General features: G+C 36.9%; 1 protein-coding gene across 4 annotated transcripts; it reads right to left on the bottom strand.

Annotated features, from left to right (window-relative positions):
• Positions 1 to 345: 345 nt before the first annotated feature.
• On the bottom strand, positions 346 to 18,697 carry LOC107875278 (Holliday junction resolvase MOC1, chloroplastic). Of its 4 annotated transcripts, none has more exons than XM_016721928.2 (6): positions 18,188 to 18,633; positions 14,253 to 14,358; positions 13,038 to 13,090; positions 12,571 to 12,702; positions 1,969 to 2,041; positions 346 to 808 (listed from the first exon to the last, which is right to left on the bottom strand). In XM_016721928.2, exons 1-6 carry the CDS (start codon positions 18,566 to 18,568, stop codon positions 669 to 671), a joined length of 885 nt encoding a protein of 294 aa, XP_016577414.2. In that variant the 5' UTR covers positions 18,569 to 18,633; the 3' UTR covers positions 346 to 668. The 4 variants fall into 4 exon arrangements, with proteins under 4 accessions (XP_016577414.2, XP_047251592.1, XP_047251526.1 ...); XM_047395636.1 differs by lacking the exon at positions 18,188 to 18,633 and adding an exon at positions 14,436 to 14,786; XM_047395570.1 differs by lacking the exon at positions 12,571 to 12,702 and having other exon boundaries at positions 18,188 to 18,626.
• Between the last annotated feature and the right edge of the window lie 923 nt (positions 18,698 to 19,620).

Raw genomic sequence — 19,620 nt, 5'->3', positions numbered from 1 at the left:
TTCGCATACTGGAATTACATATGTTGATTGTTCATCATCTTCAAGCATTCAAAACAGACAATTTTCCTTGTGAAATGGCGCGTATTGGTTTGGCATATTCAGTGTTAAGACATCGAATTCTGCCAAAACCAAGAATGACAACCTATTGTGGAATGCCATTGTACGTGTATAACAACGGCGACAACATAGCTTTGTAGTCAACAAGTGGTGTGAAGAGTATGAGATGTACACAGACCTTATCCCTATCTTTGTAGGATATAGAGACTCTTTCCTATAGACTCTCAACCCTATATATATATATATATATATTAGGGTCGAGAGTAGTGTGTGTGCGTACGAAAATATATACATAACAGTGTTTCATGCTAAATGTGCGTTCAATACAATGATGAAACAATATAGGAAAAGGAATTGTCTGTAATTCCCCTTCCCTTAGAATTTGGTTAATGAGGAATCTGTACAACTTATCCTACAATCTAGATGATGTTACATTAAACAGAACTGCCAATTAAGTTAAACACAGAGGATGAGTTAGATTTCGCCATTGCTTTACGTTGAGATTTCGCAGAGTCAGGTAGGGAAAATTCGAATTGATTTAAAAGCCTCGTCGACTAATTGTTTCTCTTATACTGCATGATTCTTCCAAAGGGTTAACACTCCAGTAACAATTACGCGTTGGGGGTTGATAAAAGGATTTCATTGACCGGCTCTCCAGTTGCTACGACATCTAATTTTCCATCGCAAAGAGAATCAGAATTTATCTTCATGCCTTTGCCATAAGCAGCAATTAGAAGAGCCTCAGCTCGGCCTGGAGCGTTAAGAAAGAATCATGAAATAACACATTAGATAGTGTAATGACTAATGCCACATAAAAAAATTAAAAAATAAAATAAAAATAAAAATAAATCTATTAGCAAATAAGATATTGATGCAACACCGTTAATTAGGTGTGTGTTGAAATATTGATTTGGAGTCCAAAAGCTGATCAAGGATTTGCTATTTGATACAAATTGAGGTTGGTGTTCAGTAAAGGTTGCAAGAGAAAGGTCCTACATAGGAATTCACCAACTGGAAGTGTTGGGAAATGAGTTCCAGCTTAGTGTTGACCGCAAAGACTACGAAGAAAAGTAAAGAGGGAACCAGAAGACAAAAATTTAGTGATTGGAAAGAAAGCAAAAGATGAGACAAACTTATACACTACCGGAGCAAGTATAACGATGCACAGTTCTGATAAAATTGCTATGTATAAATGTTTAGGAGCAAGATGCAGTCAACATGTCTATAATAGCCAAGGAATACAAAGTCAATATTACAAGATCAAACAAAATATGAAGCACCTTAGAGCTTCTGTTCAATGGTAAAGGTAGTACAAATGGGATTGTGTGGTAAGCAGACGTCACAGATTTAAATAATGTTGTGAACCAAATATGGTATTTAGAAGCGTAAAGGGGCAGAGCATTATCGACCAAGATCAGAAGCTGGACATAATGAATTTTTTAGGTTATAAGAAACGATTAACTAACATGTGAATGAATTTTTTAGGTTATAAGAAACGATTAACTAACATGTGACACCCTGAGTTACCAATCTTACAGCCAGAGAACAGCAGGACTTATAACAAGGCAACCTGGAAAAGTTAATAGAAAATTGATTTCACATTTAAGGACATTGTTCACAACAACAAGGCTCAGGTTGAGACGTTTGAGTATACAAGTTCTTATTTCTCCTTTTTTTATAAGATTAGTCTCTCCTAGAGAGAGATACTCCTCCTGATCAGTTTCATTAACCATTAATTATAACAAGAATCAACATGTCACTGCATGTTATACTCCCTTTCTGGATATAGATGAATAATCTGCTAAAATGACTAAGTTCGGTTGACAAGTTACACAAACCAGTAAAATATAAGAAACCATAGATCTTTTTTCAAAAATAGAAATGCTTAGCAGATGAAGTCTAAATACCTACCATGATCTTTCTTCCTTTTTAATAAAGAACTCAAAGAGGGAAACAATGAACATGCTAGTTCCCTGCTATAATCCTGCAACGAAAATTAATAAAAATAACAGATATTAGATGATGACTCCAGGAAATCTGCAGTTGCAGATATTTAAAAAAAAAAAAAAATTCTTAGTACGGAACTGCAAGAGAGAAAACAAGTAGTTTTGCTAGGAATAGAGAGAGAGCGCTCTCCCTTATCTCTAAAATAAAAACCCCACTAATTACTCAGACAGAGTTCTAAAATTATTACATACATCACAATCCCTCTAACCAAACCAAACAGTGATCTCAAGGAACAAAAAGCATCATGGGAAGGTATAAAGAGCCAGAAAACTAGAAGATGAACTTTAAAAACATATTAATGACACCACTTCCCCAAGATCCAATTAAACCACAGCCAAAGTAATGATTATCAGATGGAGATAGATGATTCTAGTAATGAGGAATCAAATCTTGGGCACACGGAATCGGACAACATAATTACCCTCAAACAGGAAGATAGAAACCGACTCTATAGACCTTGAGCTTTTTCAATCATAATCAAACTACTAGGGAAAAATGAGCCATCAATACCAAAATAAACGATTAAATAATCTATGGATAACAACGGAAGAAATCACCTTAATAGAAATAGGATCGGACTATTTCATAGTCAAATTCCTCTAAGAAGAAAATATGCTAATAGCTCTACAAAATGGCCCATGGTTCATTAATGGTTTTTTTCTATCTGTGAAGAAATGGCAACCAAACTTTGTTGCATCTACAGCGAAAGAAACTACTTCTGCTATATGGATTAGACTCCCAGAACTCCCCACAGAATTTTACGACCACTCTATACTAGCAAAAGTGGGGAGGAAATTAGGAAGATAAGTTAAAAACAGATGTATGCACCTCTGCAACACTGAGAGGTAGATATGCTAGAATCTATGTTGAGGTACCTATGAACGTTGCCGTTAAAAAACACAAATCATAGGACTGCACCATCAAGAGATCGAGTATAAAGGAGCGAATATACTATGCACCACCTGTGGACATATTGGTCATACTAGTGGATTCTGTCCAAAGACAATGAAGCACACAACAATGGAGGCCACAAAGGAACAAAAATGAAACTTGAATTTTTATAGAATCAAAATAGAAATGATTCAAGGGAGAAACACCACGACTGATTTTGTACAGAACAGCCAGCCAACGATTCAAGCAATGCCGCCCACAGAGGAACAATGGCAAACAGTCAAATTCACAAAGGGGTGAAAACAAATCAAGCAAAACAGAACAACCCAGCAAAACAATGAACAAGATCCAGGTATTAGCGTTAACATTTCTCATGCCTCAACAAGTAAATTTCTTGAATCAAAAACAATTATAATTATAAAGCGAAAAATCCTGCCACTGCTTCGTTAAATAACAATAATAGTTTTGACAAATTAAAAGTGGTGGACCCCACCATTAATCTTCTGCAGAAAACAAAAAAATAACAATTTTTACTGAGGAAAATTCAACCATGGAAGATGCTGACATCAACAATCACGTCATTAACCAGGGGTTAGTTTCAAACCCATCTACTAACCATGGTTTAGAAATTAATAATCTACCTAACCAAAAGATTTTTTTTGGTAAATAGAGATTTATATTAATACTTAATAAGCATCATTACAAGATAGTGAGGCGACAACGCCTGGAGTGAGAATGGGAGGTACATGAGCTACATTAGATGGTATATTAGTAGATACAGTGATAGAAATAGTAGTTCAATAACAAAAACTATAGGGACTGGCCGCTTTGGCCTTACAAAAGTAGTTCCTACTTTGTCTGCTTCTAACACATGACTAGCAAACAAGGGTGAAACTGTCCATTCAAATAAGTTATTGTGCTAGTCAACTAGTGCTCTCTCCTTTGCCGATGCGTCTACCACCTTGTTTCTTCACAATAGCTATGTAGTACGGGTTGGTCTCCTAGCTGCCGAAGTAGCTCCCTACATTCAAAGATTATGTTTGTGTAAGGGGATGATGACCTTTTTGGATCAGTGATATAATTACCTCTAAGTCAACATTGATGAGCAACGGTGTGGTATCAGTGATATAATTACCTCTAAGTCAACATTGACGAACAACGGTGTTGGTTCTTGTGTGCTATCCGTAGTCCTTGTAATAGAGCCATCGGTTCTGCTCTAGTATTGGTGATTTTTTGTAGCTTCTCATGAAGCCTATTATCCATTCACTTAAGTATAACACTAATTAGAGTTCTAACCAAACTCATACTAACTCAAAATCTAACCACACCTCTAACTCAACCATGGTTATCTCTAACCAAACCCTTATTCTAACCCCTATACAATCACATCGCCGCCTACAGCAAATGCCAGCTCACGTGCTCCATTGGCAGCCAGTCATTCAAACAGTAACTTAACATTAAATGACCAATCTACCCCCACATCAACAAATATCTCTTCACCGTCATTAGAGATTGCCGACGTGGAATCTCATTCAACCACATAAGACAAATCTTTTCCGTCAACTCTAAAATCTTCACTAAATCTCCAAGCAGTAAAACAGTTCCTAACCCCGACCTTCCAAATTCTTCTAGAAATAGTTTTAATAATAAAATTTTACACAACGTGGATAATAATAATAACTCCAAATATTCCACCTTTTTAGATATTCCTAGTACCTTAGTGAACTTGACGGATAATATAAGCACTTCTATAAATGCTCACTTCATCCCAATAGAATCTATCACTATCGAATTACCTACTATAGACAATGCCAAGGCTTCCTCTTTTGTCCCAACAGAGACATTCCCACATGAATCACTTCCCCTCCACGAACAACAACCAAGCCAATCCTCACCAAAATATAGCCAATCTAATCACCAATCCCCTTCCTTCATTCCCAACGAACCCCCGCTTGCTAGGGAACCATATGGTATATGCCACACCACCGCTGGAGAACCACAATTGTGTCTCATGGATGGAATCAACCATGCAACGTCATGCTATAACACTGAGTGTGACACTGGACTTGAGAGAAGTTTTTGTAGTAATCCAAAACCCTTCTTATCTAGCTCAAGTGGCGACGGCGATACTCCGGGCAACAACAGAGAATTACTACAACCATTTTTGGTTGGCAGCAACTCTCCCTCTACCCAATTATACCATGCCACAGTTCTCTTTTTTCCATCCCCAAGGTCCGGAATTGCCGATCCAAAACCCATTAGTATCAATTGTGAATGGGAATCAAGCAAATCAGCCCGTCTTTCCAATGCACCAACTCCAGATGGATCTACTAATGAATCAGTGGAATCCCAACTATCAGTTGGTGGAACCTCTTCCTTACTACCCACCTGGGGTATATGCACCATCAGGAGAGAGCTCCAACAGGCCAATCCCGAACAACATTGCATCGACCTCGCAAGTACACATGATACCACGCATTCCTTCCTCTCCCCAAAAATATTCAGGAAAACACATACGTACAAGAAATAGAGGAAGCAATAGACTTAATGAGGGAAATGAGGACATAAATACTAGTACTAAAAGAAGAGTGATAGTATTCAAAGAGATTCTCGTACAAAAAGTCATCCTTATCTATCCACCAAATCTGTTGAAAAGATCACTAGATATAACGATTTCAGCCTCTCCAGCAATCGAGAACTTTATAGTGGTGATGAACCCAACAATGAGGAAGCTAAGCTCTCCAACTGTGGAGGAGGAAACTCCTCCCCAAAGTCCACCAACCCTCATAACTGGATACCTAACCAAAATAGTCTATGATTCTTAATTCATGGTCCCTGAAACAAGAAGAGGAAGATTTCAGAGTTCAAGACATTATTGAAAATGGTATATGGAACCTGGAAAATCTATCCTTTGAACTTCCCCCAGACACTATAAACTTAATTAGAGGTCTACATATCCCTAACTATGATGGGTTAAGGGATGAACCCTCTTGGCAGCACGCTACCACTGGCCAATTCTCAACAAAATCAGCATAGTGGGCCATTAAAGAGAACCTGTTATCATAAATTGGAGTTCAAGTTAGTTGAAGTTAGTGGAAGTTAGTTAGAAACAGTGCAGCTACAGTAGTCTGTTTCTAGTAGTCTGTTTCCAGAAGTTAGTTAGGAGTGACAAGTTGAGTCGGTTATCAAATAATTGTTTCATTAGATAGCTTTGATCATTTCAGTTACATCATTGTCTATAAATACTCATTGTAATCATCATTACAGCATATATGAAAATTGCAACTCTTCCTCCTAAAGTTCTATTTTCTCTGTTTCTTCTCATCTTCTAATTATCCTCGAATCTCCATTCCTGGACAATCTTTCGATCCTCGAATCTTTGAGATTCCTGAAATCGAGTAACATTGGTATCAGAGCTAGTCTTCCTCGGCATCAATGGTGAAAGGTGTAAGAATAACGGGTGATTCAATAACTAAAGTTGCTGCTGCAGAGATGGGAAATCTGCGTGAGATGATGCAAAATCTGGTTACAGAGGTGGGTAATTTGGCGGGAAAGGTCTCATCATTGGAGAGGTTGGATAGTGTTGTTATGGAGTTGAGGCAACAACTGGTAGGGGAAGGTCGGAGGAACAATGTTCCTTTAGGGCATGAAGAAAATCATGACCAGGAGGGGGGAATTGGAAATAGAGAAAGGAGCCCTAACTATGGTACTACTTCTCAATTTCCCAATTCTTCTAATTTTCAGCATTCTCATTTCAATAGATAGGCGAGAATGGAGTTTTTAAAGTTTTCCGGGGATAATCTTCGATCTTGGTTATTCAAGATTGAGCAATTCTTCTTTATGGAGAATATTGCACCTGAGGATAAGGTAACCATAGCATCTATGCAGTTGGAGGGGGAAGCTATCCAGTGGCATGTTTCTTTCATGAGATACAGTCAGTATGTGCAGGCTATCAGTTGGAAGGAATATGTAGGAGCTTTGGTAGAGAGGTTTGGGATCATCTGATCCCAGGGAGGAAAAGATTAAGCAGACAGGAAATGTAAGAGAATATCAAGCAGCTTTTGAAAGAAGTTTAACTAGGGTGAACTTATTAGAGGAGAATGCTATCAGTTGCTATATTGGAGGCTTGAAAACTGAACTCAGCATTGCTGTCAAGATCACAAAGCCTTCTTCTCTTTCTCTGGCTTACAAGAGTGCAAGAATGCAAAAGGCGTATTTGTTTGCTATGAGACAACATTCCCGTAATTCTTTTCAAGTCAATGCAAAAAAGTTTGCAGATCAAAAGTACTCTAATAGTAAGGGCATTCTACCTACTCCTAGTAGCATTACTTCTGGATTCTCTAAAGGGGTGAACAAGAGAACTCCTCTAAGTATTGAGGAGATGAATGATAAGAGAGCAAGGGGGTTGTGTTATTTCTGCAATGACAAATACATGCCCGGTCATAAATGCAACAATTCAAAACAGTTGTACTTATTGGAGGTGGATGAATCTGAAGAATATAGATGAGTCACAGATTGAACAAGATGGTGAAGTCCAAGAAGAACAAGGTGATCAGTTGGAGTTGGGACAGCCTATAGAACATATGGAAATTTCCATGCATGCCTTGAATAGTTCATTGGGATTGAGGACCCTGAAGGTGACTGGTTATCATTCCAAAATGGAGTTGCATATCCTAATTGACACTGGAAGCTCACATAATTTCATTGACCCTGACTTGGTCAGTAAATTAGGTTGTGAAGTGAAACCTATTAAACCGGAAGTGGTGGCCTGCTGCTAATGGTAGCATGCAAGTAGATAAGATGACAACCATTACTTGGTTGCTGCAGGGAGCTGAATTTTGTGCTGATTTTCTTTTACTTCCTCTTGGTTCTTCTGGAGTGGTGCTGGGAGTTTAGTGGTTACTCACTTTGGGCGATATCAAACTGAATTTCAGAAAATTAACTATGAAATTCTGGTATAAAGGGAAGAAACATTTACTCAGAGGTGCCGACAATCAAGTATTGACTTCGGGTGCAGGGAAATTAACAAAACACTCCGGAAACCAATCTCAACTGTGTATGATTCAGGTGGTTCCACAAAGTAGGGAAGAAAGCATGTGGCATCCCCCAGAAGTTGACAAGAATCAAGAAGATGATCCTGCATTGCTTAAGGTATTATCTGAATTTTCTGCATTGTTTGAAGAACCTATAGGTCTACCACCTTCTAGAGGTATATATGACCATAGAATCGTATTGCAACCTGGGATTGAACCTATCAATAAGAGACCTTATAGATACCCCTCTGTTAAGAAGGACATTATTGAAGGCATAGTGCAACAAATGATGGATCAAGGTATCATTCAACCTAGTTGCATTCCTTTTGCATCACCTGTGGTATTAGTAGGCAAAAAAGATGGCTCTTGGAGGTTATGTGTTGATTATAGAGATTTGAACAAATTCACTGTCAAGAACAAGTTTCCAATCCCAATTGTTGAAGATCTCTTAATGAACTAGGGGTTCCAAGGTCTTCTCTAAAATCGACTTAAGGTCTGGATATCACCAACTAAGAATGGCAAAAGAGGATGTACCTAAAACTGCTTTTAGAACCCATCCTGGACACTTTGACTATTTGGTAATGCCTTTTGGCTTATCAAATGCCCCTGCTACATTCCAAGGACTGATGAACTCTATATTTCAGAAGCTTTTAAGGAAACATGTACTGGTTTTTTTCGATGATATATTGATTTACAGTAGAACTATGGAGGAACACATTGTGCATTTAAGGTCTGTGGTTTTGAAGATGGTGGAACATCAACTTTTTGCTAAGAAGAGCAAATGTTTCTTTGGTGTTAAAAGAATTGAGTATCTTGGTCATTTTATAACAGCTGAAGGTGTGTCTACTGATCTGCAAAAAATTAAGGCTATAAGGGAATGGCCTACCCCATCTACATTGAAACAATTGAGAGGGTTTTTGGGGTTAGCTGGATAATACAGGAGGTTCATACAAGGGTTCGGTATCATTTCCAAGCCTCTTACTGACCTCACTAAGAAGGATAAATTCAAATGGAATGACACAGCACATAAGTCCTTTATGCAATTAAAGGAAGCATTAACTCAATCTCCTATGTTAGCTTTGCCAGATGCGAGAAAAACATTTATTGTGGAGACTGATGCCAGTGGATATGGTATTGGTGTTGTACTTATGCAGGAGGGACATCCTATAGCCTTCATTAGCAAGGCATTATCACCAAAACATGCAGCTTTATCAGTATATGATAGGGATTTATTAGCTATTGTTCAAGCAGTTACTAAATGGTCTCAGTACTTGTTAGGCCAAAAGTTTGTTATCAGGACAGACCAAAAAGCTTTAAAGTTTCTCATGGAACAAAAACTACACACCAATTCACAATTATTGTGGCTGACTAAGTTGATGCCTTTTGACTATTACATTGAGTACAAAAAAGGGGTTGAGAACAAAGTGGCTAATGCACTCTTTAGAGTGACTGGTGCTGAATTATCTCTCCTACAAACACTGACCTTTTCAATGATATTGTGGCTAGTTGGCATATAGATCCAGAGCTCACTCAACTAATTGCTGAATTAGGCAAATCCTACATCACACAGACAGTTCACCTGGGAACATGGTCAGTTGAGAAGGAAAGAAAAGCTAGTGATTGGAAAGGTGCAGAACTTGAGGAAGGATAATATGTCCCTATGGCATGCTGGTCCCTTGGGGGGCCATTCAGGAGTAGATGCTACCCTTAAAAGGTTGTTAACACTGTTCTATTGGAAAACTTTGAGATATGATGTAAAGGACTTCATTCAGAAATGTGATGTTTGTCAGAAAAACAAATCTGATTTGGCGGCTTATCCTGGTTTGTTACAACCTTTACCAATTCCAGAGGTCGTGTGGTCTCAAATTAGCATGGATTTTATTGATGGTCTTCCCAAATCGCAGGGTTTTGAAGTAATACTGGTGGTGGGGGGACAGATTAAGTAAATACGGTCAATTCATGCCACTCAAGCATCCTTATACTGCTCAATCTGTTGCTAAGGTGTTTTTTGATACTATTGTAAGACTACATGGTCTACCAGATGCCATAACAAGTGATAGAAATGCAGTTTTTCTCAGCTCTTTCTGGCAAGAGCTTTTCAATCTTCAAGGTGTGATGTTGCATACTTCTACTGCATATCATCCCCAGTCTGATGGTCAGACGGAGGTCTTAAATAGATGTCTTGAGACTTATTTGAGATGTTACTGCAATGATGATCCTTCTGCTTGGGTTACTTGCTTACCTATGAATACTGGTATAACACATGTTTCCACTCGGCTATCCAAACTACACCTTATGAGGTGCTTTACGGTAGGCCTCCTCCTCTACATCTACCATACTTGCCAGGTGAATCGGCTTCTGCGGAGGTGGATACTACACTAATTAATAGAGAGCTTAAGTTAAAGCTCTTTAAGCACCATTTGCTCGAGCTCAACATAGAATGAAACAACAAGCTGATGCTCATAGGAGTGATAGAAGTTTTAATGTTGGTGATTGGGTCTATTTTAAAGTGCAACCTTACAGGCAAACCACTATATCTCACTATCCTTCTCATAAGTTGGCTGCCAAATATTATGGGCCATTTCAGATCATTAAAAGTGTTGGTCTTGTTGCTTATACACTGTTGCGGCCAAGTTCTATCAAGATCCATCCAACTGTCCATGTGTCCCTACTCAAAAAATGCTATGCAATACCCTCTACTATCTCTTGTCCTCCTACTGTGGACTTAGCCAATCCCAATTGTCCTACTCCTGAAGCTGTTTTGCAGAAAAGACTAGTCAAGAAAGGCAATAAAGCAGTGGCACAAGTGTTAGTGAAATGGTCTGATCTACCTGCCGATGTTGCTACTTGGGAGTTTGCTAGTGTGTTGAAGAGCAGGTTTCCTTCTTTTGATCCTTGAGGACAAGGATCTTTCTAAGGGTGGGGGGGAGTATTGTTATCATAAATTGGAGTTCAAGTTAGTTGAAGTTAGTGGAAGTCCAAATCAGTTGGTTTTAAAAGTTAATTAGAAACAGTGCAGCTACAGTAGTCTGTTTTCAGAAGTTAGATAGGAGTGACAAGTTGAGTTGGTTATCAAATAACTGTTTCATTAGATAGCTTTGATCATTTCAGTTACATCATTGCCTATAAATACTCATTGTAATCATCATTTACAGCATATATGAAAATTGCAACTCTTCCTCCTAAAATTCTATTTTCTCTGTTTCTTCTCATCTTCTAATTTCTCTTGATTGTATCCTCGAATCTCCATTCCTGGACAATCTTTCGATCCTCAAATCTTTGAGATTCCTGAAATCGAGTAACAGAACCAACCCACATAAAAAAAATCTAGTATTAACTATAAATGGATATGGAAACTCAAATGCCCTAATAAAATAAAAATTTTCTTATGGCACTGTATACATGACAGATTACCCACTAGTAAATATCTAAAATCCATTGGAATAAACCCCCTTTGCTACCACCGTGGATAGCCTGAGACCTGTAAACACATTCATCAATTGCAAAAAGGCCAAGACCTTCTGGAGGAAGATAAGATAGGTCTGGAAAACTATATTGAACGATTAAAAATATCTTACGACGATTGGTTAGATTCACTATGAAAGATTAATACATACAAATTTGAAAACTCCATTGATTGGGACAGGATCTTTCCCTTTTACATCTGGAGCATTTGGCTCATGAGAAATATAATTATCATAATAAAACCAACAATTCTATCTCAACACAACTTCCCATGAGTAGAGAATTAGAATATGTCATGCTTTCAGGGAAATTTAAAACAAAATCAACCACAACATACCAATACATTAAATGGCAACCCCCTAATCAAGGGTATAAATTAAATATCAATGGATCGTCACTAGGTAATCCAGGCAAAGATGGGATAGGAGCGGTAATAAGAGATAAAAAGGTGAATGGATAACAGGCTTCATGGGAAGCTATAAAAACATCACCAATATTAGAGAAGAACTGATGGCTCTATTACAAGGACTACGGATAGCACACAACAACCAGCTAACACCGTTGTGCATCAATCTTGACTCAGAGGTAATAATATCACTGATCCAAAAAGGTCATCCCTCTTACATTAACATAATCTGTGAAAGTAGGGAGCTACTTTGTGAAAGTAGGGAGCTACTTTGGTAGCTCGGAGACCCGCCCATACAACATAGCTGTCATGAGGCGAACAAGGTGGCAGACACATTGGCAAAGGAGGGAGCACTAGCTGACTACTACAATAGCTTACTAGAATGGACAGTTCCACCCTTGTTTGCTAGGCACGTGTTGGAAGCAGACAAAGTAGGAACAACTTTTGTAAGGCCAAAGAGGCCAGTCCCTATATCTTTTTGTTATCACACTACTACTTCTACCACTATATCTACTAATGTACCATCTAATATAGCTAATGTACCTACTATACTCACTCCAGGCGTTGCAGCCTCACTATCTTGTAACAATGCATATTAAGTATTAATATAAATACCTAATTTACCAAAAAAAAAAAAAAAGGAGAGGGAAAACAAGTATACACTACTAAGCATTTATGTTCAACTAAACTAATTGCAGGAACTTTAATAACCTTGTTTGAGCGTTCTCTTGTAAGTTGAAACTCACTCTTCCACGCACTAGATGGCACAGGAGTAACGGAAAATCCAGATGCAACTAACAACCCAATCCATAGTCCATAGCCGAATCCCCCGCTCCACCAACCCTTGATGCAGTAAAGATATATTGATAAATAGTGTACCAACAAAATAAAATATAAATACGATACACTAGACAAGTTCTATCCACAAAACGGTGATAGTTCCAAGAAGGTAAATGACCATCAACAAATATTTAGCGTTTTAGCATTCATTAAGCCAAAATTGGGCGTGGGGAACGGGGTGGGGGAACAAAGAAGTTATTCAGCACTATAGAATGCAGAATTATTCGATGGTGCAAAATTTAAAGAGAAAGCGTACATGAAATAGCTACTGACATTTGAATAAAATAGATACGCTAGTGGCAGTACATACTAACATTCTTGTTAATAATATTGCTAACCTGCTTACCATCTTTTGGATACGGAGTTGATTGTTCAATATACACTGTTGTTCCTGAAAACAAAATGAAATATCTCATCTTACTCTACATACTTATCCCCAAATGAAAATTAAGAAACCATCAGAAAGAATTTAATAATTCAAGTAAATTTGATAAGACCATAAATGGGAACAGATTGCTCATCTACAAGGAAATTTAAAATTACAACTACATGATTCCGACAAGTTTTGGGATCAGCTAGAGGAATGATCAATACCCATCCTGATCCATCTTGGCTCGTCTCCTTCCACTATATCGACAAGGAAATTTACAGTCCCTAATCCTCTGTGCGACTCCAAGAAAAGACAGACATCTTCTCAAAAGCCAAGCACTCCCATCCTTCTTCAGACAACACAAATATTTGAAACACAAGATAATGGCCCGAAGGATGAGGTTAGGAAAAAAGACATCTCACCGTCGTCATATTTCATTCAACTAGATAAATTTAAGTCTCAGTACAGACATTTATTTACAGAAGACACTAGAAAATTTAAACAGAGTATTCGTTGAGTATCAAGGCCTTCCTCAGGTCAAAAAACTGTAAGCTGGAACTATTTGTGAAGTAGCAACAAGAGCATTTCCCAATAAAACCCCAAAAGAGGGTGAGAGAATGAACAACTAAAATCCTTCATTCCAGCCTACAACTAAAATCCTTCATTCCAGCCTCACACATATTGATATCGATTTTTCACTAAAACTCTCTCCAATACTACATGCATCACTCCTTGCAATGTTATACGGATGCAGAATAAAGGACACTCATTCAAATAACCAGGCTAACGCACTGAAGAATCAATACAGAATTTATTTTGATGGCATCAATAGTTATCCTGCAAAAGTATTTAACCTATATAATATGATTAAGAATCTTTGCAAACACAACAGAATTCATATATAGATGCATCAACTGCCTCCCTAGCCCACAGCCCCACACCTACATCAAAACAGCACAGCAAATAAACAAAAATATACCAAGAAACAAGTACTAATATTTAGTTACTTGGTGAAGGGAAAAAGGAAAAGAGAGCATGGTCACCTTCAATGTCAAACGAACAAACTAGCACAAGAATTTCAAGGAAACAGCAGAATCTACTACACAAATTGTTCAAACCAGATTACTGAGGCAGTTAAGAACAGATACTTGAAAGACTTCCAACATGACAAAGTTTGTTGTACCTAAAGGAGCTTCAAAACTTTGAAGCAACTGAACAATAGCTTTTGCGTCTAAGCGTTTCCGCACTCCTTTTCCAACACGTACCTTCAAGTGAGGAGAATCAAATACCTGGAGATTGGAATAGGAAATCAATGAGAAGTACACTTCAGTTTTAGAGTAAGTAAATCAGTGGAAAAGGTACTTAACTTTTTAGGGAACAAGACCTTTTTTTCTTTGTTTCTTCCTTTATTTTCCGTTGTGGTTTGTGATCGATGGATATACATTCTCAACACATCTAACTCTATTGAACAATTAACTGACAAAAGCTCCAATCAGCAATTATTAGTTGTTTGATTAACCCAACCCCATGCAACCCTCAAGAACATCACCTGCGGTTACCCATTGCTTTTCCAACTTAAGTAACTCAAACTACCAACCTAATGGTTAGGAGAGAATCTTATCACTAGAGACGAGCAGCCCTCACTTGTCTCGGCAATTACTACTTGCAGTTTCAAAATTTTAGCCAAGCTTCTAGACATCGAACTTGGACTCAAAGCCTGAAAAGAAGGATGTTACTACTGGTACTGACAAGAAAACATTACAAGTTTATGTATATCTTAGAAAAAGGTACAACTGCTAGATATAACATTGGCTTAAATACAATAAGGTCCATGAATGCTAGAAGAACAGACAACTGACATGCTAATAGAATTCAAAGATGAAAGCGACATCTAATTTTGGCTCCTCAAGAACAATATATAAATGTGGAAGAACATAGTACAGTTAAAAATGCACCCACGGGTGTGGCCTAGTAGTCAATGAAGTGGGGTGAGAACAATGAGGTCATAGGTTCAAATCCTAGCAGAGGCGAAAACACTAGGTTTATTTCCTTCTCGTATGTCCGAATCTTGGTAGATATAGTTACTTGGTACCTTTGAGATGGTGGGAGGCAAGCTGGCCCAGATGCAATGGTTATAAATAAAAGTTAAAACGTGTTGCAACAATAATACAAACAACAATTACAATGATGCCTCAATCCCAAAACAGTTGCTATCACCTATATGAACCCTCACCATCCATATCGCACCATTTAATCCTGCTCCATTCTAGTATTATAAATCATTAGTGTTATAGCACTAGAAACTCTCCACATTTTCCCCTGACATATAAGTCTCCCTCAAAACTAAAGTTCTCCCAGCTAATCTTGGACCTAAAGTAAACTGTACTAATATCACTAAACTTAATAAATATAATTAGCATCACCTACAAACAGACATTCAAACTTAGTCTGCTTACAAGTACACACTCTAACTTTTGAGTATGGGCATCTAGACACCTCAATTCATCTACATTGATTCAATTGAACACTTGTTCAACTTAAATAATAATCATCTAGACACCTCCAAAATTTATACGTCACGTTAGCATCAGTATTTCACGAGACACAACAAGAACAAATTGAACTGTTAGTTGACAGTTGAGGGAGTAAGAAAAATGTTAAAAATATGTGTCATGTCAGCATCGGGTGGCCATGAAACACAATGAGGACGAGTTGAAGCGTTTAGTTGACAGTAGAGATCAGGCTAAAAGGGCAATTTGGTAAATTCTACATATTTTTAATTTAAAACAACAAAATTCAAAACTCTTTTAATTTTCTTAAACGTCATATCTCGTCAAGACCAGACAATTAAATTGAAATAGAGGACGTAAAAGTAATAGGGTGATTGAATTGGCTTATTTTAAAGTGCTTTTGGCCTTTCACGCACTTTTTTATTTTGGAGGTGTTTGGCAACGACAAAGTGTGTTTTTAAGCACTTTACATCAAGCTTAAAAAGTACAAAAAAAAAAAAAAAAACAATGGTAGGTAATACCCTACTTTTGGCTTTTGGCTTTTAAGTCACTTAAAAAGAGCTCATCCAAACACCCCCTAAATAAATAAAGTTCAAAACTTTGTACTACCTGAGGAGGTTGAGTTGGTTTCAAGAGTGCCAAAGCCCCAGAAGTATTTCGGTCAACCCCAATAACCCATCGATTATTCAAATCATTTGTAAGTGGAAATGGGCAAGACAGACTCCAACCCGTCCATTACTACCCGTACCTTTTACAACCCCATTTCTTGGAGAAATAGTTAATTCTTGAGATGAGTTTTGTTGTATGATAGGGACGTTTTGTAATGGGCATCTAGACATCTCAATTTGTCTTCGTTATGTCACTTACAAAATAATCATCTATACACCTCCAAAATTATACGTCCTCATGGCAACATCAGCTGTCCACAAAACACAGTGAGGACGAGTTGAAGAGTTTAGTTGACAGTTGGTTACGGACTCTAGACACCTCCACTCGTCTCTACTGTATGAGTTGAACACTTCAACTTACAAAATAATCATCTAAACACCTCCAAAATTTATGTGTCACCTCAGCATTGGGTGTGTTATCCCCGAGATAGAGACAACGAGTTGAAGTTTATATTAAAGAACATTTCGATACATTCAACGTATCTTTAAATTAAAACAACATAATTCAAAACTCTTTTACTTTCTTCACGCCCGTGTCAAGTCAAAATCAGATAATCACAACGGAATGCGTAAATAAATAAATAAATAAATAAAGTTTAAAATTTTATACTACCTAAGGAGGATTGCCAAGGCCCCAGAAGTACTCGGGTCAACCCCAAAAACCCACCCATTATTCAAACCCTTCGTACATAGAAATGGGAAAGACAAAGACTCCAAGCAGTCCATTTTCAGCTGAGTTGGAAGAATTACTTTACTACCCCTACCCTTTACAACCCCATTTCTTGGAGAGATAGTTGATTCTTGAGATGGGTTTTGCTCAATTACAGGGCATTTTTGGTAATGAGCATCTAGACATTTCAACTAGTCTTCGTTGCATCACTTACAAAATAATCATCTAAACACCTCCAAAATTTATGCGTCATGTCCGTTGGGTGAAAATTTATGCATCATGTCAGCATCAGGTGTAGTTGAAGGGTTTGATTGACAGTTGAGTATGGACTCTAGACACTTCAACTCGTCTCCACTATGTGAGTTGACACTTCAACTTACAAAATGATCATCTAGACACCTCAAAACTTTATGTATCACACAAGGTGTCCACGAGACACAACTAGGTCGATCAAAATAAAAGGGCATTTTGGTACATTCTACGTATCACTACGTTAAGACCACAATATTCAAAACTCGTTGACTTTCTTAGATGTAACATGGAGCAGTTACAGCTTACGGCGAACATGGACCTAGATAGGAAGGTGTGGGGGACACATATTCGGATAGAGAGTTAGTAGGTGGGAGTGTGTCCTTGCTAGTGGGTAGGATGGTTTTGTTTCTAGTCGGGGCAGTGGTCGTAAGTGCTATGCATGTGTCTAGTAGTTTCCTGTTCCTAGTGTCTTGTAACTACTCTGTGAGAGTCTTGTTTCGGTTATTATCTATTGGAATGTTATTCCACTTTTGTTTTTGTTTGTACTATGTTTTTTTACTGCTTTGTGTCCTGAGCCGGGGGTCTATAGGAAACAGGCTCTCTACCTCATCTGAGTTAGTGGAATGGACTGCATACACTTACCCTCCCCAAACCCCATTTTGTGGGAATATACCGGGTATGTTGTATTTGTTGTTGTAAACTCCATATCAAGTCAAAACCAAATAATCAAATTGAAACAGAGGGAGTAGATAAATAAAATAAACAACAAATTTAAAATTTACTTCACGTCAACATCAGGTGTCCACGAAACACAGAGTGAAGACGAGTTTTAGTGTTTACTTGATAGTTTGAGATCAAAATTAAACGGTATTTTGGTACATTCTAAATAACTTTAATTTAAGATTGAAAGATCCAAAACTCTTTTTACTTTCTTAAAACTCCATATCAAGTCAAAACCAGACAATCTTATTAAAACAGCGAGAATAATAAATAAATAAAGCTTAAAACTTTATACTACCTGAGGAGGTTGATCTGGTTTCAAGAGTGCCAAAGCCCCAGAAGTATCTGGGTCAACCCCAATAACCCACCCATTATTCAAATCCTTTGTATAAGGAAATGGGCAAGACAAAGATTCCAACCAGTCCATTTTCAGCTGATTTTCAAGAATTCCCTTACAACCCCTACCCTTTGCAACCCCATTTCTTGGAGAAATAGTGGATTCTTGGGATGGGTTTTGCTCTACTACAAGAGCATTTTCGGTAATGGCTACTGAAGATGCGGTGGACAAAACCTTGAATGATTTAGAGGGAACAGTAAAGCGAATTGGTGGGAAGAATTTTGCTGTAATTGGGGTCATGAATTGCAATGGAAGTTGGGTTTGTAGGATAATTTTTTCCATGAGAAAGAAGCTCCTTACTTGCAATCATTATTTTTATATTTTTTCATTCATTCACGTAATTCACCATCTATTTCATTATTTCATTAGGTATATAATCTATCTAAATATATTCTATATTTTTTATTTTTATTTTTGATATTTATTTCTTTTTTAAGTTTTTTGATAATTTACAATTTCTAATTAAATGTCCTAATTTTTCATAATTATAACAAGTATATCATTTATACATTTCTTTTTCCTATATAATCTTTTATGTTTATAATTTTTTACATAATATATTTTTCTTGGTTTCTTATATTTATATTTTAATTTTTTGTAATATATTTCCTCACATCCAAATTGAGGTGCTATTTTATCTTTTGCAACATGCTAAATTTTTTATTAATATTTTTTCCATTTTCATTTCTTCTCTATATTTTTCACATAGATTTCTATACCATTGCTGTAAAAAAAAAATTCTTGCTCCTAAAATATCTACTATTTTTGTTTTATCTCAACTCTTTATTATTTTTGAACTAAATGATTCGGGTAATTTACTAAAATATAATCTTCTTATTTCCTTACTTTCTTCTATATTATATGTTCCTTTATAATAATATTCTTTAAATACGCACGTATACTCGTCTATATAGCACATATTACATATTGCTAGTTTTAATATTAAATTTATATTTATATATTTTTCTTTATTTTGCTCCTCTTCTTCTGTTGTTACACTGCTAAATTCATCTCTTATAGCTATTTCATATTTTTTCAATATTTATGTTGGTAGTATTTTAGTAGTTGTTGATGTTCCTTCTGTTTTGTTATCAGATCTTAATACTTTTTTACTTGCTTCGGCTAGGTTTAAAAATCATAATTTTACTGTTCCTATTAATGTTTTTTCTATATATTCTGGTGTGTTTGTTATATCTATTTTATTATCTAATAATTGTTTTGACATGTATTCTACCCATAGTTGTATTGTTTTATTTGTGTCTATTACACAGTCTAAATTTAAAAAGTTATAATTACTTATTTATTTTGGTATCCATTTATTATATTCATCCTTT

This window comes from Capsicum annuum, chromosome 1 (genome assembly GCF_002878395.1).
Source record: "Capsicum annuum cultivar UCD-10X-F1 chromosome 1, UCD10Xv1.1, whole genome shotgun sequence".
NCBI classification, from domain to species: Eukaryota; Viridiplantae; Streptophyta; class Magnoliopsida; order Solanales; family Solanaceae; genus Capsicum; species Capsicum annuum.
The sequence above is the reverse complement of the archived record's forward strand: the minus strand, read 5'-3'. Positions and strand labels throughout refer to the sequence as shown.

Excerpts from the sequence above, each read along its gene's own strand:
- LOC107875278 (XM_016721928.2), bottom strand. The coding sequence starts at position 18,568 with ATGGAAAAAATTATCCTACAAACCCAACTTCCATTGCAATTCATGACC. Across the intron at positions 13,091-14,252 it reads AAGTTTTGAAGCTCCTTTAG|GAACAACAGTGTATATTGAA; the intron begins GTACAACAAACT and ends TTTTGTTTTCAG. Across the intron at positions 12,703-13,037 it reads ATCCAAAAGATGGTAAGCAG|GGTTGGTGGAGCGGGGGATT; the intron begins GTTAGCAATATT and ends TACTGCATCAAG.